General features: G+C 40.3%; 1 protein-coding gene across 3 annotated transcripts in view; it reads left to right on the top strand.

Annotated features, from left to right (window-relative positions):
• Nucleotides 1-20,408, top strand: part of LRRC56 (leucine rich repeat containing 56) — a 62,042-nt gene that overhangs the window by 28,962 nt on the left and 12,672 nt on the right. For all 3 annotated transcript variants that reach the window (XM_081936027.1, XM_081936025.1, XM_081936026.1), the window contains exons 6-8: nt 5,088-5,184; nt 6,551-6,748; nt 18,499-18,676. In XM_081936027.1, the coding sequence (XP_081792153.1) occupies nt 5,088-5,184; nt 6,551-6,748; nt 18,499-18,676 (473 nt within the window). The remainder of the gene's footprint in view (nt 1-5,087; nt 5,185-6,550; nt 6,749-18,498; nt 18,677-20,408) is intronic.

Raw genomic sequence — 20,408 nt, 5'->3', positions numbered from 1 at the left:
AGTGTTCTATACCTAGCTGGAGAAAGAATCCACTATAGTCAGAATAAACTGTAGTTTGTAAAGTAATATGCTTAATTTTCTTTCATTTGCAAAATTAGGTTTCCTTCAGAATTTGTAATGTTTATCCAATATTGCCTAGGCAGAAAGCAGCACAATCTAGAAAAATTGAATAATGACCTCATATTGTCTCTGTTTAATAATTAACCCACGTTATTTCTAGTGTAGATGAGATTTAACAAGAAATGCACCACATATTTCTAATAGAAGTGCAACAGCTTTGTGAAGTTTGCAAGGACATTATTCCCATTCATTCCTTAGTCTATCTTTGGGATTTCTTTCCCTGCATGGTTTAAGCTTTATGTAACAATTTTCTCTGTGTTTTAATAAACTGAGCAGAGATGTGGCTCCTTGCTGACTTTGCAGAACTCTCTCCCATTATGAATGCTTGGGTGTTTTAAACTCCAAATATACAGAACATGGATTAGGAGTAAGATATTGATTAAAGTCCTTTTTATCCACCTTCCTGTTGGTCATCTAAAGGATGGACTCCTTGCCTCATGTGGCATTCTCTGTTTTAAGACGTTAGTGATAGGATAACCACAGATGAGCCTGAAATTTGGATGAATAGATATCAGAGGTTTTTATAGATGACACAAATTGGGTGGAATTGTTCATTTTGCAGGGCAACAGAAATAAAATTCAAAATGTTCTTGGTAGGTTAGAGAAATGGATTCAAATAGAATGAAATTTAACACAGGCAAAGAATTCTTCATTTAGAAATCAGATGTCAAATACATAGACATAGAATTAAGAACATTAGCTTTGTAATAGCACTTGTGAAAAATATCTTGGAATAGTACCAGTAATTGATTTCAAAATGAGTATGAGTCAACAATATTATGAGCTGCAAAATATATTTTTAGACTATATTAACAGAAGTTTAGCTTCTAACCCAAAGGTAGTTAGGTCCTAAATTGAATACTGAGTCCAGTTCTGGATATCACATTTAAGAAAGATTCAGGCAAACTAGTGCAGATAGTTAATGAAGATGATTGGGGATATTACATACTACAAAGAGGGACTGGGAAAATTAGGAATATATAACTCTTGAGTATAATAAAACCAAGAATGGATATGATAATATTCCCCTTCAAATGAAAGATGTTTATTTATTTATTTATTTATTTATTTATTTATTTATTTATTTATTTATTTATTTATTCATTCATTCAATTTATAGGCCGCTCCCTCTTCACAAAGGGACTCGGGGCGGCGTACAATTCAATATACAACAATTGACGAGGAGGAGGTATATACAAAAACAATTTACAGTACATAAATAAATAATCATAGGTTAAAACAACACAGTAAGGTTAAAACAATTAAAATACCCAAAAAGTCAGACTTAATTTAAAATTTAAAATAGTCCAGGGGGATTAGAAAATGTAGTTATAATTCAAGCCAGGCCGGCTAGTTGGAACAGGTGGGCCTTGAGTTTCGTGCGGAAGGAGCAGAGATCAGTAGTTGTCCTAATGTCGGGGGGGAGGTCATTCCAGGGGGCTGGGCCCATCACAGAGAAGGCCCTACCCCTCAGTGCCGCCCTCTGGCATTGCTTAGTGGACGGCACCCGGAGAAGCCCCTCTCTGTGAGAGCGAATTGGTCGCAGGGATGTATGGGGCAGGATACGATCCCGCAAGTAACTAGGTCCTGTGCCATGGAGCGCTTTAAAGATGGTGATCAACACCTTGAAACGCACCCAGAAGACTACAGGGAGCCAGTGCAGCTCGCGCAGGAGAGGTGTCACATGGGAGTACCTCGTACTCCCCATAACTGCCCGCGCGGCCGCGTTCTGGACCAACTGCAGTCTCCGGGTGCATCTCAAGGGGAGCCCCATGTAGAGGGTGTTACAGTAATCCAGATGGGACGTCACCAGTGCATGAGTGACTGTGCGAAGGGCACCTCGGTCCAGTAGGGGGCGCAATTGGCACACCAGGCGAACCTGGTGGAACGCCCCCCTTGCCACGGCTGCCACATGGTCATCCATAGACAGCCGGGCATCTAGGAGGACGCCCAAATTGCGCGCCCGCTCCACGGGGGCCAGTTGCTCGCCCCCAATGGCCAGCGATGGAGTCAGCTGGTTGAACCGGGGGGCCGGTAGCCACAGCCACTCCATCTTGGAGGGGTTGAGTCTGAGTCTATTGTCCCCCATCCAGACCCGTACGGCTTCCAAACACCGGGACATCACGTCAACGGCCTCGGGGTGGTTTGGGGTGGAAATGTACAGCTGCGTGTCGTCAGCGTACAGATGGTATCCCACCCCATAACCACGGATGATCTCACCCAGCGGTTTCATGTATGTGTTGAACAGGAGGGGCGAGAGGACCGACCCCTGCGGCACCCCACAAGTGAGTGGCCTCAGGGTCGACCTCTGCTCCCCTGCCAACACACATTGCGTCCGGTCGGAGAGGTAGGAGCAGAACCACCGTAAAACGGTGCCCCTTACCCCCAGCCCCTCCAGCCAGCGCAGTAGGATACCATGGTCGATGGTATCGAAAGCCGCTGAGAGGTCTAATAGGACCAGGATAGAGGAACAGCCCCTATCCCTGGCTCTCCAGAGATCATCAACCAACGCGACCAAGGCCGTCTCTGTGCTGTGCCCAGGTCGGAAGCCGGACTGGCGCGGGTCTAGATAATCATTTTCCTCCAGGTGACGTGGGAACTGTATGGCCACCACACTCTCTACAACCTTCGCTAAAAAGGGAAGGTTGGAGACAGGACGATAATTAGCTAGCTCAGTTGGGTCCAGAGAAGGCTTCTTGAGTAAGGGCCTCACAACCGCCTCTTTCAAGGCGGCTGGTAGGAACCCCTCGCTCAACGAAGCGTTCACTAGTCCCAAGAGCCAGCCTCGTGTGACCTCCCAGGATGCCAGTACAAGCCAGGAGGGACATGGGTCCAATAAACATGTGGTGGCTCGCAATCGCCCACGCAACCTGTCCAAATCATCGGTGGCAACAGAGTCAAACTCCTCCCAGAATGGTCTCTCAAGACTAGCCTCGGACGTCCCCCCTGGATCACTGAGGGAGACCCATTCTCTCCGGATCTGAGCAATTTTATCCTGCAGATATTCCCCAAATTCCTCTGCCCTGTCCTGCAAGGGGGCTTCCCGCGGCCTCTGGGACAGAAGGGAGCGGGTCACCCGAAACAGGGCGGCAGGGTGGTTGTCTGCGGATGCAATGAGAGCGGCACAGTATCGGCGTTTGGCCACTCTCAATGCCACAAGGTATGTCCTTAAATAGGTTCTTACCTGTGTTCGGTCAAATTCGGAACGAGAGGATCTCCATCTGCTCTCTAGGCGTCTCTTGCGGTGTTTCATCACCCTCAGCTCCTCGGTAAACCAAGGGGCCAGGGTGGTTCTTTGCCACAGGAGAGGTCGCAAAGGCGCAACCCGGTCTAAGGCCCCGGCGGCCGCACTATTCCATGCGGCTACCAGGTCCTCCATCCGGGAGCGGGTCAGGTCGACAGGAAGTGGCCCAAGCTCCGTCTGGAACCTATCCGGTTCCATCAGGCGCCTGGGGCGGAACCATCTAGGACATTCTGGTTCCGCCTCCCCGCGGTGGGGGGTAGTACCAGGGAAGTCAAGCCGGAGAAGTGAGTGATCTGACCATGACAGGGGTGTGATGACTAAGTCCCCTATTCCCAGATCACTCGTCCACTGGCCAGAGACAAAAACAAGATCCAGTGTGTGGCCTCCCTCGTGCGTGGGGCCCTGAATTAATTGAGTCAGGTCCATGGCTGTCATGGAAGCCATGAACTCCCGGACCACCTCGGATGCTTCTCCCATCGACGGCAGGTTGAAATCCCCCATAACTAACAGTTTGGGGGTCTCAACTGCCATCTCTGCGATCAGCTCGAGGAGTTCGGGCAGGGCCGCAGATGTATAGCGAGGAGCCAAGTATACAATCAGCAGGCCCAACTGTCTCCCTGGGCCCCATCTCACGCCCAGAGACTCACACCCAGATGTCTGTGGCACAGTGAACTCTCTCGGTTCCAGAGCTGTTATACAGCGAGTGATCAGAACCTGTTTTTTTCCAGAATTCAGCAATTATTAAATGTTGGGATTCCAAATAAATGCTAGAAATAGTTTTATATTTTATAAATCACGCATGTTTTAGTTATGAATTCAGTAAAAGATTCCATTATTTTGATACCATAGTAAACAAAATTCATGTAATATAATGTAGTAAAAATGATGTTATTGCAACCAATTTCCTGAAATGTACCAGATTTAGTAGTCTGTGAATAGACATAAAAGTAAAGTCTGCCTCAAGTTGAGCTTGACATAATTTCTAAGGATGTATGTCTGTGTTATTTTTTGGGAAACAATATAGACATGGTTTTACAGTGCCTTGTTCTGAAATTTCTTTCTGCTTCCCTGTGTATACTACTACTCTGTAAACTAGTTTAAAAATACTTTCAGGCTACAAAAATAACTACACAGGAAAGTATAATCCTGGTTGTCTCTGTCATACACAGCTCTGCCCTCTACTAGCTTACTTGGAGGTGAAGTTCATTGAGATTATTGCAAGTTTATATCCGCCCTTCATTGCTAGAAAAGTTGCTCATCTTTAGTGGTGTATTAACCATTAAGCACGTGCTTAGAGCACCAGGCCCAAGGGGGCACCACAAAGTTGGTGAGAAGAAGAAAAACCCAATGAAAATTTGTACAGTATGTACAAAGGGAGGGGGGCACCAACATTTGTCAGTGCTTAATGCAACAGTGAGCCTTAATCTGCCACTGCTCATCTTAACTCATTTCTTGCTATGGGATTTTTTTTGTATTGGTGCTGGGTGTTAACAATAATTCTAATGATATTGATACTTCCCCCAAAGCTAATGGTATTTTTAAAATTCTGGTGATTTGTCAGTGTCTAAACCAATGCCAATGCATAGTTCAGACTAACTAAAACTTTCCCGATAGGGACACTCCAAATCTTTCATTATCCAAACTAGATAACATCATCAACAACTAAGCTCAGAAAACAGATGTTTGATAGGTAATGATGAATTCTGGTGTTTGTTCTCTTAAGGGACCTTGGAACAGCACTGCCTCGTCTTCAAGTCCTGTGGATGGCTCGCTGTGGGCTCCCAGATTTAGATGGGATCGCTTCCTGTTTCTCTTTGAAGGTAGAAGAGTCAAAGACTTAATACGTTGTTTTGCTTGACTAGTTTACACAGTGCATAGCCCTTACTACTTTGAAGGAAATTAGATATCAAATCCATGTTAATTTACAGTAGTTCCCTGTTTAAGACCAAGTTCCATTCCCAAGGCCCATCCTTAACTCGAATTTGTGTGTTAATCCTGAACACAAATATTGGATAATGCTGCATAAGTAGTATTGTATAATGAACTCGAACCTTTGTGTGTTTAACTTGAATTTTGCTACAATAGGCTCTTTACTATGAGTCACTTTTATACGAGGGTATTTTTAACCCAGAGATTTGGTGTGCTTTTTAAAAAGTTATTGCATTTTTAAAATGTATACATGTAGGTAAAATCTAGTTCATAAAATACTGCCTTGTCTAAATCGAATTTAATATTTTTAAAAAGTATTATAAATGTAAGCTGGGAAGTTGAAGTCATGTCTCCAAAGAAAACAATGACAAACACTTTCTTATTGCTCCTAAGAAAACTACATGAATGTATTTGTGAAATCACAAGGAAAACAACTTGGCCTGAAGATTTACCTTAATTATCATTAAGGAGCCCTGGTGGCACAGTGGTTAGAATGAAGTATTGCAGGCAAACTCTGCCCACAGCCTGGAGTTCAATCTTGATGGGGCACAAGGTTGACTCAGCCTTCCATCCTTATGAAGTCAGTAAAATTAGGACCTAGATTGTTGGAGGCAATATGCTGACTCTGTAAACCGCTTAGAGAGGGCTGTAAAGAACTGTGGGGTGGTCTATAAGTCTTAAGTATTGATGGTGATGATATCATCCATTCAGTCGTATTCGACTTTTGGCAATTCTATGAGCTATAATAGAACCTAGAATTTGTTAATTCAGTAGCCAAGTCACAATAAACTGAAAGTGAAAAAAAAGCCTGTGGTTTATTCTATGAATTAAAAATTGCTTCAACTTGATCTCTTTTTCTAGAAGATATATTTTTTAAAAGGGCAACTTTACTCATGGTTTCTGGTTTATTATTAGCAAACCAGAAATAGTCTCCTTTTCTTAATAAACTAAAATTTTAAACCATAGCTTCTAAATTTTGCAATACTGGGGACAGGCCATAGTTCCTATTTTTCCTATTATCTATTGCATAATATTAAATAAATCATGGCATATTTCAGATTTTATGTTTATTAGCCATATACTGTATGTTAGGAGTAAAAGCCTATGACAACAATCAAGCAAATTAAGTTCATGCTGCTTATTTATAAGAAAGGCTGGGAGACTTCCTTTTACTACTATGTCTTAATTGTTTATGACTTTTTTTTAAATATATCACATTTCACCTTAATATTGAAAGGGTCATTCAATTTTCTTTAGGAACTCTACATAGCCTACAACAATATTGGTGACCTTAGTCAAATTAGCCTACTGGAGAACCTCGAAATTCTAGATTTAGAAGGAAACAACATTGAAGATCTTAGTCAGATTCAATACCTGCGGCTCTGTACTAAGCTGACCAATCTTACAATAGAGGGAAATCTTATTTGCTTGAAGCCAAGCCCGCAATCTCCAGAGGTGTGTGCTAATATGCTACATGTAATCTAATATGTATCTTGCTGATTTATCTCAAAGCAATCATGAATGAAAGCTGTGGTTTAATCTAGCAAAGTTATCTTTGTGAATTTTGCCTTGGAGGAACTGTTTCTCAACCTGAATGAATAGGTAAGTGGCATACCATAACTCTAACATAGTGAAGAAGACTCATACTTCAGATCATTAATCTTGGGAGATTTCCAGCATTTTATTCAGCATTCTGAAGACAGAACACTGTGCAGTAACAGCATAGTTGCTAGGAGGAAACCTAGTGAAATCAGTACAGTGCAGTACAGTACAGTGAAATCAGTACAGCTTGTGGTCGTTTGGTAAGATTATATTTTGAAACAGCAAGGAGAGAGATGTATGTTAAAAATTACCCTTTTTAAAACAATTTTCTTCATTTCTACTACTGAAATTATTTTGTAGCCTTACAAATGACTTCTGGAATTCTCAAGAGTTTGCAAATGCTAAGGGGAGACTGCCATGCTTGAAGCAAAGCAGAATGTATTTTTGCATGCAGAGTACATGATGCAATCAAGCAGAACAAACTGAAGTATAATAAAAAGATGATATAGTTTTGGTCGAGGGTTATAATATGAAGCTGGGTTGAGGTTATATCTTGCATTCAATGCAATCCCCCTAATCACTTTGCAATTCATTTTTTTCTGTATTAATCATTGCTCTTAAAAGCCAAATGGCAGTTGCGGGCAGAATCCTTTTTCATCAATTTCAGTGGGTTTGCTAGATGTGCCTGGGCATTGTCATTTTTTTCCCCAGGGAAAACTGCTATTCCTTCCAGATGAATAGGCAAGTAGCACATTACAAATGTGATGTAGATAAGGTTACTTTTTCTTTAATATCCAGTTAGATTTATTAAAATAGATGCTATGGGGTGGCTTTTGATGACTATTCAGAAACTTAGAATTAAGGTGGTTTTTTTTTTTAACTCTATTATATTAAACCCCCTGTAAAAATTAAAACACTAGTAAAAAAACAATAATGAACAAGGTAAATTTCAGCTATATTTGTATAAAGCATGTAGTTGTAATGTTATTTCACTTGAATAATGGCCCCAGTTAATTGCATGTTACTACCTTAACATTTCTAAATTGCCTGAGACTAAGCTATATTAGGATCTTCCATGTGACTCTACTATCTATTCAAATTAATAATACAAGGCCCAGTATTTTCATATGTGTGTGTCTTTATATATGTGTATTTGTATATTTATGACTTTTTTTCCCCAAAAAAATTATTGGTTTTTATACATATATGGGGAAAGGTAAGGGGATATACAAAACATTTTGGCAGCTCCCACACTAGTGATAGAAATCGATCCAAAACTCACAATTTTTACAATCTTAAAAACAAAAGATAAAAGATAAGCAGAAAACAACGTCTTATTCTATATTGTCAACCATGTGTTCATTCATTTTCCTTTGTCACTTTCTAGAATATCATCAATTGCTGTTATTTCAAATACTTTTATTTTTGTGATCTGAGCCTTTTCGATATTGCTCCTTCCTCCCTGTCCCCAGAGGAAGCCTCAGCCCCCCCTCCTTCTTGTCTTGCACCTTACTGTTCCTTCCACTACCTTCGCTGTGTTCATCCTCTGGGGGAGGAAATGTTTTTTTATGAATGCTTCCGCCTCCTGCACTGTATTAATTCTAATTCTGTTTCCCTCCCAGAAGATCAACATTCCCTCTGGCAACAAACATCTAAACCAAATTCCTTTATTGTATAGTTTCTTTGATAAGGAGGATGTCAGGGGAAAAAATGCCTGATATCTGAGATCAATGGATCGGGCTGATTCCGTTCCGCATATCTTTTGAGATATTAAGAAAAGAAATAAGTCTTTAAGAAGTATTCTAATTAATAAACAAACTTTAATACGAAAATAATAAAAGTAAATGAAACAAAAAATAACTAATTGGTTACATTTTGATAATAAAAAGCTCTGGTTGCCAAGTTGGCAGCCGAACAAAGAAGAAGGAATTTTGGAATGTGTAAACGCATGCGCAATAAATCACTTTCAGATAACATTTTGTTTTATGACCTGCGCAATAAAGCTTTCTTAGTTTAACTCTTGAATGTCAATTCATTCAGTTCAGGCCTAGCAAACTTTTTAACATCGTGACACCCCTTCTTTTGCTAGTCTGGGCTGACGTCATCAAATCATCAATTAAGGCACATCTTCTTTCGCAGATACTCGTGTTGATTTGCGGCAAGTGGTTTGTTAAGCATGTCTGCGATCTGATCATGTGTAGAAACATATTGCAATTTAACAAAACCTTGCTTAACTAATTGCTTTGTGTTTTGATAACGAATGTCAATGTGTCTGGACCTAGAACCTGTAAAATGTGACTCAGAAATATAAACCACAGATACATTATCTTCCATCACGGTGATTGGTCGAATTGGACGTGTCCAGATATCTGTGATCAAAGCATCAAACCACGTTAGAGAATTACAAGCATCTGAAACACAAGCATATTCAGCTTCAGTAGATGAACATGAAACAAAACTCTGTTTTCTCACTTGCCAGTAAACAGGACAACCATTTAGGAACATCATGTAACCAGAAGTGCTTTTGCGTGACTTCTTGTCGCTCGCCCAGTCGGAATCAGCAAAACAAATCAACTTTGGTTGATCAGCGTGTGTTGGTTCTAGCAATAACTTCATGTGTTTAGTGTGTTTTAGGTATTTCAATAACTTCTTAATGCATGACCAATGAAATTGTGTTGCCTTACCTACGTGTCGTGATAAAAGATTAACGCTAAGTACGAGGTCTGGTCCAACTACTAATGTATAATAGTGAACCAATGACTGAACGATAAAGTGTTTGATCCTCGAACTCAGGACTTGGTTCATGTGTTAAGTTGTGAAAATCTGTTTGCATGGGTGTCTTTGTTGTGCTAGCATCTTTCATGTTGCAATGATGTAGAATGTGGTCAATTTTCTCTTCTTGTGAAAGACTAAACCCCTTCTGTGTCTTTTCAATTTGAACACCTAAATAAGTGCTAATGTGTCCTAAAGATTTTAGTGTGAAGTATCTCTGCAAACTTTTAGCAAAAATCTCACTCATTTTCTTATTTGGACCAATATAAACAATATCATCAACATAAACAAGAATTATCTCATATGCATTGTTAGATCTTTTTGTGAACACGCATTCATCAGTTTCGGACTTAATAAAGCCCATTGAATTTAGTTTGTCAGTAAGACATAAATACCACATTAAACCTGACTGTTTCAGACCATAAAGACTTTTGTTCAGGAACCAGGTATCCCTTTCTTGCTTTCGGAATCCTGGAGGGCTTCTCACGTAGATCTCTTCATCTAGGTCTGCATGTAGATAAGCTATGTCCACATCAAATTGGAAAACTTCTAAACCAAGAATAGTTGCAGTGGTTAAGGCAATTTTTACACTTTCAGTTCTGACTGTTGGTGAGTAAGTATTTGTGTAGTCCTCAGGATAATGTTGAGCGAAACCCTGAGCTACAAGTCTGGCTTTGTATAAAGACTCACCATTTGGTTTCTTCTTGATTCTGTAGACCCATCGGGTGCCAATGACTTTCTTGTTTGCTGGAGGTTTTGTAGGTGTGAATACATTAAGTTTCTTTAAACTGTTCATTTCATCCTGCATTGCATCATACCATTTGTCTTGCTCTGAATCAGGGAGCTGTTTGATTTGTGTGAATGTCTCAGGAGGAAGAGTAACGTTGCAAATCAAAGGTAATGGTGACTTTGTCAGTTGCCATGAATAACGTTGTGGAGGGATTCCTTTTGTGGCCCTCTTGGAGCGTCTAGGAACATCAGTCCAGTCTTCTTCTTCTTCTTCATCATCATCATCATCGTCCTCACGTTCGTCGCTAGCATCAGCATCCGCGGCTTGCGAAGACGGAACATCAGTTTGTGAAGAACTGGTAGAAGGAATATCTGCCTGCGAATTGCCATCAGGCTGCGTGGCATCTGGAACACCATCTCTAGGAAAATAAACTTCAGGATCATTGGAATGAATCCTGGACCAGTCAATGTCTTCCTCAAAATTAGCAGATTGTGAAATGACAATCACATGTTTAGTATCAATGAATTTGTACCATTTTGAATTATCATCAATACCCATAAATCTTAGTCTCTTTGCTACTATACCTCCCTTTCTTCTTTGACTTAAGGGAGTGTTCACCATAGCATATGAACCAAAAATATGGAGGTTCTTGAGATCGGGCTTGTAGCCATACAGCATGTAGAAAGGAGTTTGATTGATTACACTGCTCCAAGTACGGTTGACAATGTAATTTGCATATTTGATTGCTTCACCCCAGTATGTGTTACTGAGATTGGCATCTTCTAGAAGACAACGCATCATGGTTTGTAGAACCCCTTGTCTTCTTTCTACGACTCCGTTATGAGCCGGTGTATATGGAGCAGATGTCTGATGAAGAATTCCATTCTTACGCATCCAGTCCTGGAAACGCTGAGACATGAATTCTGCACCACGGTCACTCTGGATTCTGGCGATGCGAACTTGGTATTGTGTAGAAACAAACGCTGCAAAGTCTTTAAAGATCTGAAAGGTCTCAGATTTCTCTCTCATAGGATATACAAATCCATATCTAGAATGATTATCTACAATTGTTAAAAAATACTTTCTGCCACCAAGTGTTGGTGGGAAAGGACCCACTATGTCAGTGTGTACCAAATCAAAAATGCGTGTTGACAGGCGTGTAGCGTGTTTGGGAATTGCAGCCGCCTTGGATTTAGCCTTTTTGCAAACCGCACAATCCAAAAACACCTTACACCCCTTTAGATCCAAACCTTTTGCGAACTCCGGCATCTTTCTAAGAACACGGAAACTGGCATGTCCCAATCTTCTGTGCCACTTGTGAATACACCTGGAATGTAAAGGTTTACCAGTTAGTGAATTCTCAACATTAACAGTTTCATGAGGCCCCTCAGGCTTGCTTTGAGCAACCCGTTTTTGTTTTGTCTGTTTGTTGGCTTTAGGAGCCTTTGGCACAGTAATGTTTTCTCTCTCTGGGACAACTCTCTCTGGGTCTGCGTTGTGCCTTTTTGGAGTTTGCATACTTGCCTGTGCTTGCCCTTTAGGCTTTGGCTTTAAGTAATAAACACCACCAATCAGCATGGTTTCAGCAACAATATCACCATCTTTAACTATGTAACTTGCTTTTTCGAGGTGGTGAACCTGGAACTTTAACTCTCTAGACAAGTGACTTTGACTAAGCAAATTACTGGTTGCTGAAGGTATGTAATAAACATCAGGGATGTGTGTATCGAGCTCTTCAATGTAAACAGTTCCTTTTCCCATGACCTTGCAAGTGTGGTTGGTGAAGGAATACAGTTCTCGATACTCGGGCTCTGGTTCGCCCATCTCTGTGAAAAGTTCCCTTCTGTGGGTAACGTGCACAGCTGCTCCACTATCTAAAGTCCACAAAAGACGTCTGTCGAACTTTGGATCAGGTTGTGGAACGTTGGTTATGGCCAGTGTCACAAGTGGAGTTTGTGGATCACGCCTTGGACCACGACGACCTTGTCTTCCGCCTCTACCTCTGCCTCTGGAATCTGTTCCTCTGGGCTGGTACGTGGCGGGAGCTGGAACTCGTTGGGGACAATCCCGGGTGTCATGTCCCACACGGTTGCAGGTGTAGCATTTTGGCATCCTTGGAGCGTAGCCTCTTCCTCGGAAGGGACGTCTGGCTGGAGCCTTTGGCGCTGGAGGTCGTTGCAGATGTGGTGTAGCTAACCTGATAGCTTCGTCTTCCACTAAAAGTCTGCAAACGTGGTTAACTGTGCGTTGAGCAATAGGCACGTAGTTAATCTTTGCAACAGCATCTTTCCATTCATAATTCAATGAGTTAATGATGATGCTAATCATTTGGATATCATCGATTACATGGCCATTTTGTCTCAATTCACTTCTCATTCTTTTCAGTTTGGTCAAATGTCCACCAATTCGTTCACCAGGTTTCAACTTCGAACCATGGAACTCAGACATGAGCAAACATGAAGATTCAATTGAAACGGGCCTGTAGCAATCTTCCAAAATAGCCCAAATTTCTTGGGCAGTTGCATCAGGTGGAAAGATACCCTGGATCTCAATTTCCATTGACATGAGCAAAGTCGTGATTGCTCTATTTTCCAAGTCTCTTATCGCAGGTGTCCACGGTGGAGGAGGAAGATTAAAAATCATGCAATGTGTGCCTTCTCTTCGAAGCAAGAGCGCAATTTCACTGACCCAGGCTTTATAATTCTCTCCTGACTCCTTTAATTTGGACTCACCAGTCAAGGGGGTGACTGTGAATACCTGCTGAGGAATATGCATTGGAACAATTTGTTGATCTGGTTGCAAAGCTGGTTGTTGAACCAGGGGATGCTGGGGTTGCATCATTGGCCTTTGCGTGGCAACATCAAATTGGCTTCCTCGAATTCGCCTTTGGCTTTGCCTTTTTCCATCTAGGGAGGATTCAGCACCGCCAGGGGGTGTTGAAGAATTAACCTTTGGGGGCAAAGTTTTGGCTTCTAAAGGGCTCATAGCCAGATCTCTAAAACTCTGGTGCAGCTGCTTCATCTTTTGCTCTAATGATTTTTCTCCGCCAGCAGATGGCAGTGCAGCTTCACTTCTTGGCTGCAGCCCTCTATACATGGCCGGAAGTTCACTGGGCTCAAAGGGACCATGTGACCTCGGTGACGTGTACATGTCTCTTTGTTCTAATTGACCAATGAACTCTGTGGGGTGTGTCTTAGGCTGTTGTTTTGAAGAAAAGATGGCGTCCTCAGACATTTTGGGAGTGGGGGAGCTCCTCCTACTTCGCTTTATTTCGTTAAAGCACATTCTCGCCTCCCTAGCATATTTTTCGAAATGTTCTATTTGATCAAGATAGCTTTGCATTTCTTCATCATCATCTGGGGGGAATTCATAAAATCTGCTTTCTGCGTGGGAGGATTTTTTTTTTTTTGCCGGCAGTTGCCATTCATCAATCGTTTGATAATCTGTGAGGGTCTGGAAATGGAGTGGCTCTGGCAGAGTGGGAAGTTTTGGCTTGGCCCCCAAAAATTCATAATCTCCTGGAGATATTTTAGAAGGAGGAACCACTGACCTCGTTTCGTAGATGTCGCGTCCTGTAGCTCCTTCCCCCACATCTGGCTCGGCACCTGAAGGAATTTGTTGTTCCTGAAGCACGTTTTGATCTTGCTTCTCTGTGTCCGAGGGGGCCTCCTTGTCAGAAGAAGCTCTTTCCATTTTTCTTCTTTTTTCTTTTTCTCCGACATTGCTAATTAGCGTAGTCGGTTATCTTTAGATAGCGTGAAGGGAAAAAACAGCCATAAATTGTAGCCATCTCAGCTGGTAAGTTGTCGACCAACCTCTGCATACCAAGTTGTCAGGGGAAAAAATGCCTGATATCTGAGATCAATGGATCGGGCTGATTCCGTTCCGCATATCTTTTGAGATATTAAGAAAAGAAATAAGTCTTTAAGAAGTATTCTAATTAATAAACAAACTTTAATACGAAAATAATAAAAGTAAATGAAACAAAAAATAACTAATTGGTTACATTTTGATAATAAAAAGCTCTGGTTGCCAAGTTGGCAGCCGAACAAAGAAGAAGGAATTTTGGAATGTGTAAACGCATGCGCAATAAATCACTTTCAGATAACATTTTGTTTTATGACCTGCGCAATAAAGCTTTCTTAGTTTAACTCTTGAATGTCAATTCATTCAGTTCAGGCCTAGCAAACTTTTTAACATCGTGACAGAGGAATACTTCCTCCTTCTCTCTCTTATCTTTTTTGGAATCTGCTTAAGGATGGTGATTTCTTCATCTTTCTATTTCAGTGGTCTCTCCCTTTGGGTCCCAAGCACCTCATCCCTTGTGATCCTCCTGAGAAATTTAACATGTACCTCCCTTGGAACATTATGACTTCTAGCATATGCTGAATTTATCCTATAAATTAGGTCCATATCCCACCACAGCTGTTTTTTATCTCTCTTAATATAATCTGCTAAGATTGTACTCATGATATCCTTAAAGTCTTCATTTTCTGTCTCTGGTAGGTTCTGGAATTTAAGAAAAAAGGACATTCTTTCAAATTCTATTTTTGTCAAAAAGTTTTCCAAGTCTACATTTCCCTTCCGGATTGTTTTAATTTCTTCCCCCAACCCAGCCGCTCCCTCCTCCAACACCACAATTCTCTGTTTATTTTCTGCAATATGATGTTTAACATCTCTGAGTTCCTCTTTAAGCTCTGTCATTTCTTTTTTCAATTCATTTTGACCCCTCATAAGTTCTTGAAACATTTGAGAAACAGATAGTTCTTTTGGTCCCTCTCCAGTCCCCTCTTGCTGTAATAGTGAGGTAATTTTCGTTTGTTGCATATTAGCACTAGAGGAGGCAGATGAGGGGGCGGAAAGTGACTTGCCCGTCAGTGGTTTCTTAGGCCCCATTTGTTTAAAGTTCAGAGATATAAGTCTTTTCCCAGGAAGATGGCGTCCGAGGATTTCACAGCTGTGCTGATCCCAAAAGGCAAACAAAGCGACAGTTCACAGTTCCAAGGCAGAGGCAAACCAAAAGGAGAGGGTCGAATATTCAAAGTTCAGAAGAGCCACGTAGCAGGGAGGGGCCTCAGTTTCCCTCAGAGAGAGTAATAAGGCAGCTCCAAAAGGGATTTTTTTTAAGGTAATTTCAAAGGGCAACTTCTTTTATAAGTAGACAAACAAGGAAGGGCGGGCGCCATCTTGGCTCCTCTTTCCACAGGGAGAAAGAAAGCAGAAATCTCTGTCAAAACTTTTAAAGAAGAAACGGCTCAGCAGTCATTTCTAGCAGTTGTGATCACGATCTTTCTCAGCTAGCTCAAGTGACGGGTCAGCCTTTGTTCTCTCTCTTCAAGAGAGATCATTCAAATGCTGCTTAATCCGAGGGGGGGGGTAGAAGAAAGAAACACCCCCCTCTAATCTCCATTCAAATAGGTTGAACACAGAACTTACAGAAGTCTGCTGCTTTTCTTTTAAACGATCAAAGAATTCAGGATGGGTCCCCCACCACCAGGATCCAGCCGCGCTTCTCCAGGTACACTCTCTCCTCCGGATCCATTCGGCAAAAGGGCGGACAGCTCAACGCTGTCCTTCACCCCCCTCCGGTCCCCGGCTCTTAGGCAAAGCTGAAAATCACCCCCGCCGGCTGCTGCCGATTCCGGGGGGCTTCAGCAAGCTGCCCTTCGGCAGAGGACCCCTCCAGGGGCCCCTGTGCTCCTTACAGAGCCAACCGGGGAGACGAGCGGCGGACAACACGTCCGTCGCCATCAGGAACCGGAAGTCGTCGTGTATTTATGACTTTTGAAGAAATTGCTAATGGATAAAAATTGTGTCTGGACAATTATAATGAAATATCTTCCTTTATGGAAGTATTGTGTTAAACATATAACATACACGCACACGCACACACACGCATCACACATTGTTGCATTGCTTTGGGGGGTTTCTCCTTTTCTCTTGTTTTCTGTTGTTTCCTCTTTCCCTCTTTCCCCCATTCATATATTTATTCACTATAAAATGAACAATCTGGGTTCATTTTCTATCTTTCTTATGTGTAACAAATATGTGGCTCTTTTCAGCCAATTTAATATCTGGTTTATGAGTTCTGTATTTTAGAAAGATTAATAATTGTAATTGTTTACTGGATTTAGAGTTGGGATTTTATCTACTTTTATTGTTACTATTGTTTTTCTTATCTTAGAAAACTTTATTCCTGATGTGGTATCCTCCAAATGTTTGGAATTACAATTTCCACATAAAAACATAGAGTTGAAAGGGATCTTAGATGCCATCTAATCTAACCCCTACTCAAAGCATGACTCACTAAAACATTTTTTTTTACCAGTGGTTTGAAATCAGAACACATTTTAGTTGAAACTATCTGAAAATACTAGATAATACCATTTTTAGGCATTGTGAAATTGAAGGAACCACAAAAATCTAATCCAAGTAACTGCTAACTGAGGACATCTGCTCCACCATTGCCCTTACTCTGCTTCTATTTGGACATTTCCAAAAAAGGGAGCCTGTCATCTTCTATTTATATTCCAGTGTTTTAATCAAATCTCTCTTTTAATTTGAAATATTTGTTTAATGTCCTTCTACCTGAAACAGAAATACAGTGTACTTTGCTCAAGTAGCTAGATGTGATTCTCACAAAGAGAACTTATTTCTATAGCTTCAGCCCCTTCAGGAGATCTGTCACTCTTGGCCATTCTCACCTTCAACATTTTACATTTTTGTACAGTTAGTCATAATCACCTTGCCACTTCTGGATTTTGCTAGAAAGCTGAATAGAAGCTGAAGGGACCAGAAACTACCAAAAACTGAAAGAAAGAAAGAGAGAGGGGGGGGGGAGGAGGAAGGAAGGAAGGAAGGAAGGAAGGAAAGAAAGAATATTTGCATGTTGATTTAAAATATTTTATACTGTCTTTTTAGCTTTTTAAGGTGGTAAGTAGCTACTTAGTTTGAAAAAAATAATTATAAACAAGATTAAAAAACAAAAAATAACTAATGTTGATTCCCTTTTATTCATTCTGAATATTAAAGAGGAATTAAAGAAGAAAAATTTGCAGAGGTGCTTTCTTCAGTACTCCAAATGCTCACTCTTAGTCTACATTGTGGCTGAAGCACAACAGGGGAACTGGACTCTGTGTGTTAGGGGCCTCTTTTGATTCCCAAATTAGGGATAAGAGAAGACATGTATATTGCCCTTTATTGCTGACTTTTTTATAAGAAAATGTTACAGAGTAAAAAGCTCCCATACTTTAGATCAAGGATTGGTGTACTTTTTTAGATCAGGAAGGGATTATCTTTTTTTTTAATAGAATTGTGAGGGCTGGCAAAAGGATTTTCTAGGAAGGACAGATAGAAAAGATAACTGCAATTTATTTAAATTAAGGCTTACACATCTTTGAATTCATGGTCACCCTTGGAATGGGTTTCATACCACAGTAACTAGAATAGTCTCTGTTCATACAATCCACTACGGGTCATTAAATTGGTTTCATCTAATATTAGGGCCAAATACTGGATAATGATAATAGTCACTGAAGGGGCAATTGCATGGCTGTTTTGTATGTTTGTCAGTAAACTGTGGTTGTGGGTAAAGGTGATCTGCAGAGCCTCAAGATTAATCAGGCCCTGTAGCAGCTAATTTGGCTTTTTAAAAAGATGCAGGTTTTTCTTGTAGTCATTGCCAGACAATTGGGAGGCAGAAACCCAGACCAGTCTAGATAATGAATGACATAGACCCCTGGTAGCAGACTCTATCTTATCTGAATGTGTTAATTGGAAGATAAAACAAATTCAACAGTAATATATTATGTGGTGAAGATGGGAGAAGCGAGGCAGTAAAAATCTGAGAGAGGAGAAAAATAGATACTAAAAAGTTGACAAAAGTTTTAAAGACATTTCTAAAAAGCAATTTGTTTAATAGTTATCTAAAAAAGTGATTAAATAAGTGAGTTGAAATTTATGGGATGCATGTTTAGTGTATCTGTAACTAAATAGTGATTGGGTTTTATTTATTATGATGATAAAAAGTACTAATCTTATAAGAAGTTTAGCTATTGTTACATTTATAGTTGTTTTCCCATTTTACCTGTTTCTCAGATTGTTTCCTACAAATGTGATCAAAATAACTGAAGGCATTCTTTTCTCTGGGGCTTTTTTCTAGGACCCAGATTACAATTACAGAGTTGAAGTGAAAAAACTCATCCCTCATTTAAAATGTTTGGATGAAATACCAGCAAATCAAACTGCTATTCCTTTTCCATGCAAAATGAATAAGGACTGGCTTATTGTCAAGGAATCAATCAAAGAAGGAAGTTTAATTGAGGAAGCTTCAGGTTCAGGTGTGCTAAATTGTTTTGTAAGACTTTGTTTGATTACCAATAAGAGAAAAGAAGATCTGTACATACATACAAAACTGATTATCAGTACCAAGAATGGGATATGTTTACTTATTTGTCATATCTGTACGGCCATCCATCTCACAGAAAGTGACCATGGGTAGCATGCAATAAAGTTAAGTATCATTTGGATGCATAAAGAATAGATCTTGGGTAAAGATAAACATGGTAGCAGTAGAACTGTGCTTTTAAGTATTAAAATATAAACTATGCAAAAACAAAAAACAACAACATATAGACCCTACATGTATAACCTATTGTTATCCTGGAATACAGATATATCCAGGACATTCTGCTATTTTATAAGAATCACGCAGGGAAAAATACCATTAATTTTATGTTTCAGGGGGAAATGCCAAAGTAGTATTAGACTTGGACCAGATCAGGTTCATGTTGCCATTCAACCATAAATCTCCTTGGATACTTTTCAGCTGGTATTTGTTTCCAGGCCTATCACATCTTATAGAATTAATATTGTGTTAGGAGATATGCCCAAATAAGCTACTTTGAGCTCTCAGGGGGAAAAATATGCTATAAATGTAATAAATGTGCATAAATTGAGCCTTGAGTGGCATGTTACTTAGACACAGTAGTAAGGATAAGTGCCATTGATAAGTAAAAATAATACTTTCTAATTATATGTGAAATAAAACACAGGTAGACATTCAAATATACCATATATAGTCACAATAAGCCCATCCTCATATAAGCCAACCCTTCAATTTTTAAGCAAAATACCATGAAAAATGTGCCACTGCAGATAAGCTGATCCTAATTTTTCATAGTATCATGGTTAAAAATTGAAGTGTTGGTCTATCTGGGGCTTATCCATAAGTATGCTGTATATGGGAACTTTTAAAAAGTATAACAATACCGTACATACTTACGGATAAGCCCATCTGCAAATAAGCTGAACCTGATTTTTATTTTTATTTTGCCATAATTTTTTTTGTCTTATCTGTGAATATATATAGTACTTCTGCTGTTACAAAATTGTTCTAGGGGCCCTTAAAGTGAAAAAGAAGTCACTGACATTTCTATAATTTCTAACAAACTATTTCCCCCCAAATTCATAGTAAGAATGTTCCTGTAGGGCTGGAGTGGAACAGACCTGTTTTTTCATAGAACGATTAGTGTAGGTAGTCCTCATTTAGTGACCACATTTAGTGACCTCACTGACTGATCACAGGTCACCAAGTGAAAGTGATCACTAAGTGAAACCATGACTATATTTATGATCTTACTTCAGTTTTCCTTTGCTTTAGAGACCTGTGAAGGTCATAGATGCAAGGATTGGTCACAAAGTTATTTTTTCATCACTGTCATAACTGTGAATGGTCACTAAGTGAGGCTATCACTAAATAAAAATTACTTGTATGAGCATATGCCCCATATGCCTCTTTTGCTTGAGAGTAGTCTCACCTACCAGTCTCCTCAGAAACTGATCTTGTATGCTGTGGTGAGATCTCACACATTCCCAAATGTGGCTTCCCATCAGTCTGATTTCAATAATATCAACCTTTTTTTTTTCTTTTCAATCTGCTCTTCTAAGATTGAAGATTCTTCAGTATAAGATTCTTTTTCCTCTGAAATCTGATGATTTCCCACTAGTGCTGCCACTGCCACTTTGGCTCCTTATATTTGATTTTCCCTCAAACCAGCCGTAGGCTGATGG

This window comes from Natrix helvetica (genome assembly GCF_964273705.1).
Source record: "Natrix helvetica genome assembly, chromosome: 1".
Taxonomy (NCBI): Eukaryota; Metazoa; Chordata; class Lepidosauria; order Squamata; family Natricidae; genus Natrix; species Natrix helvetica.
This window is presented reverse-complemented; position numbering and strand designations above follow the sequence as displayed.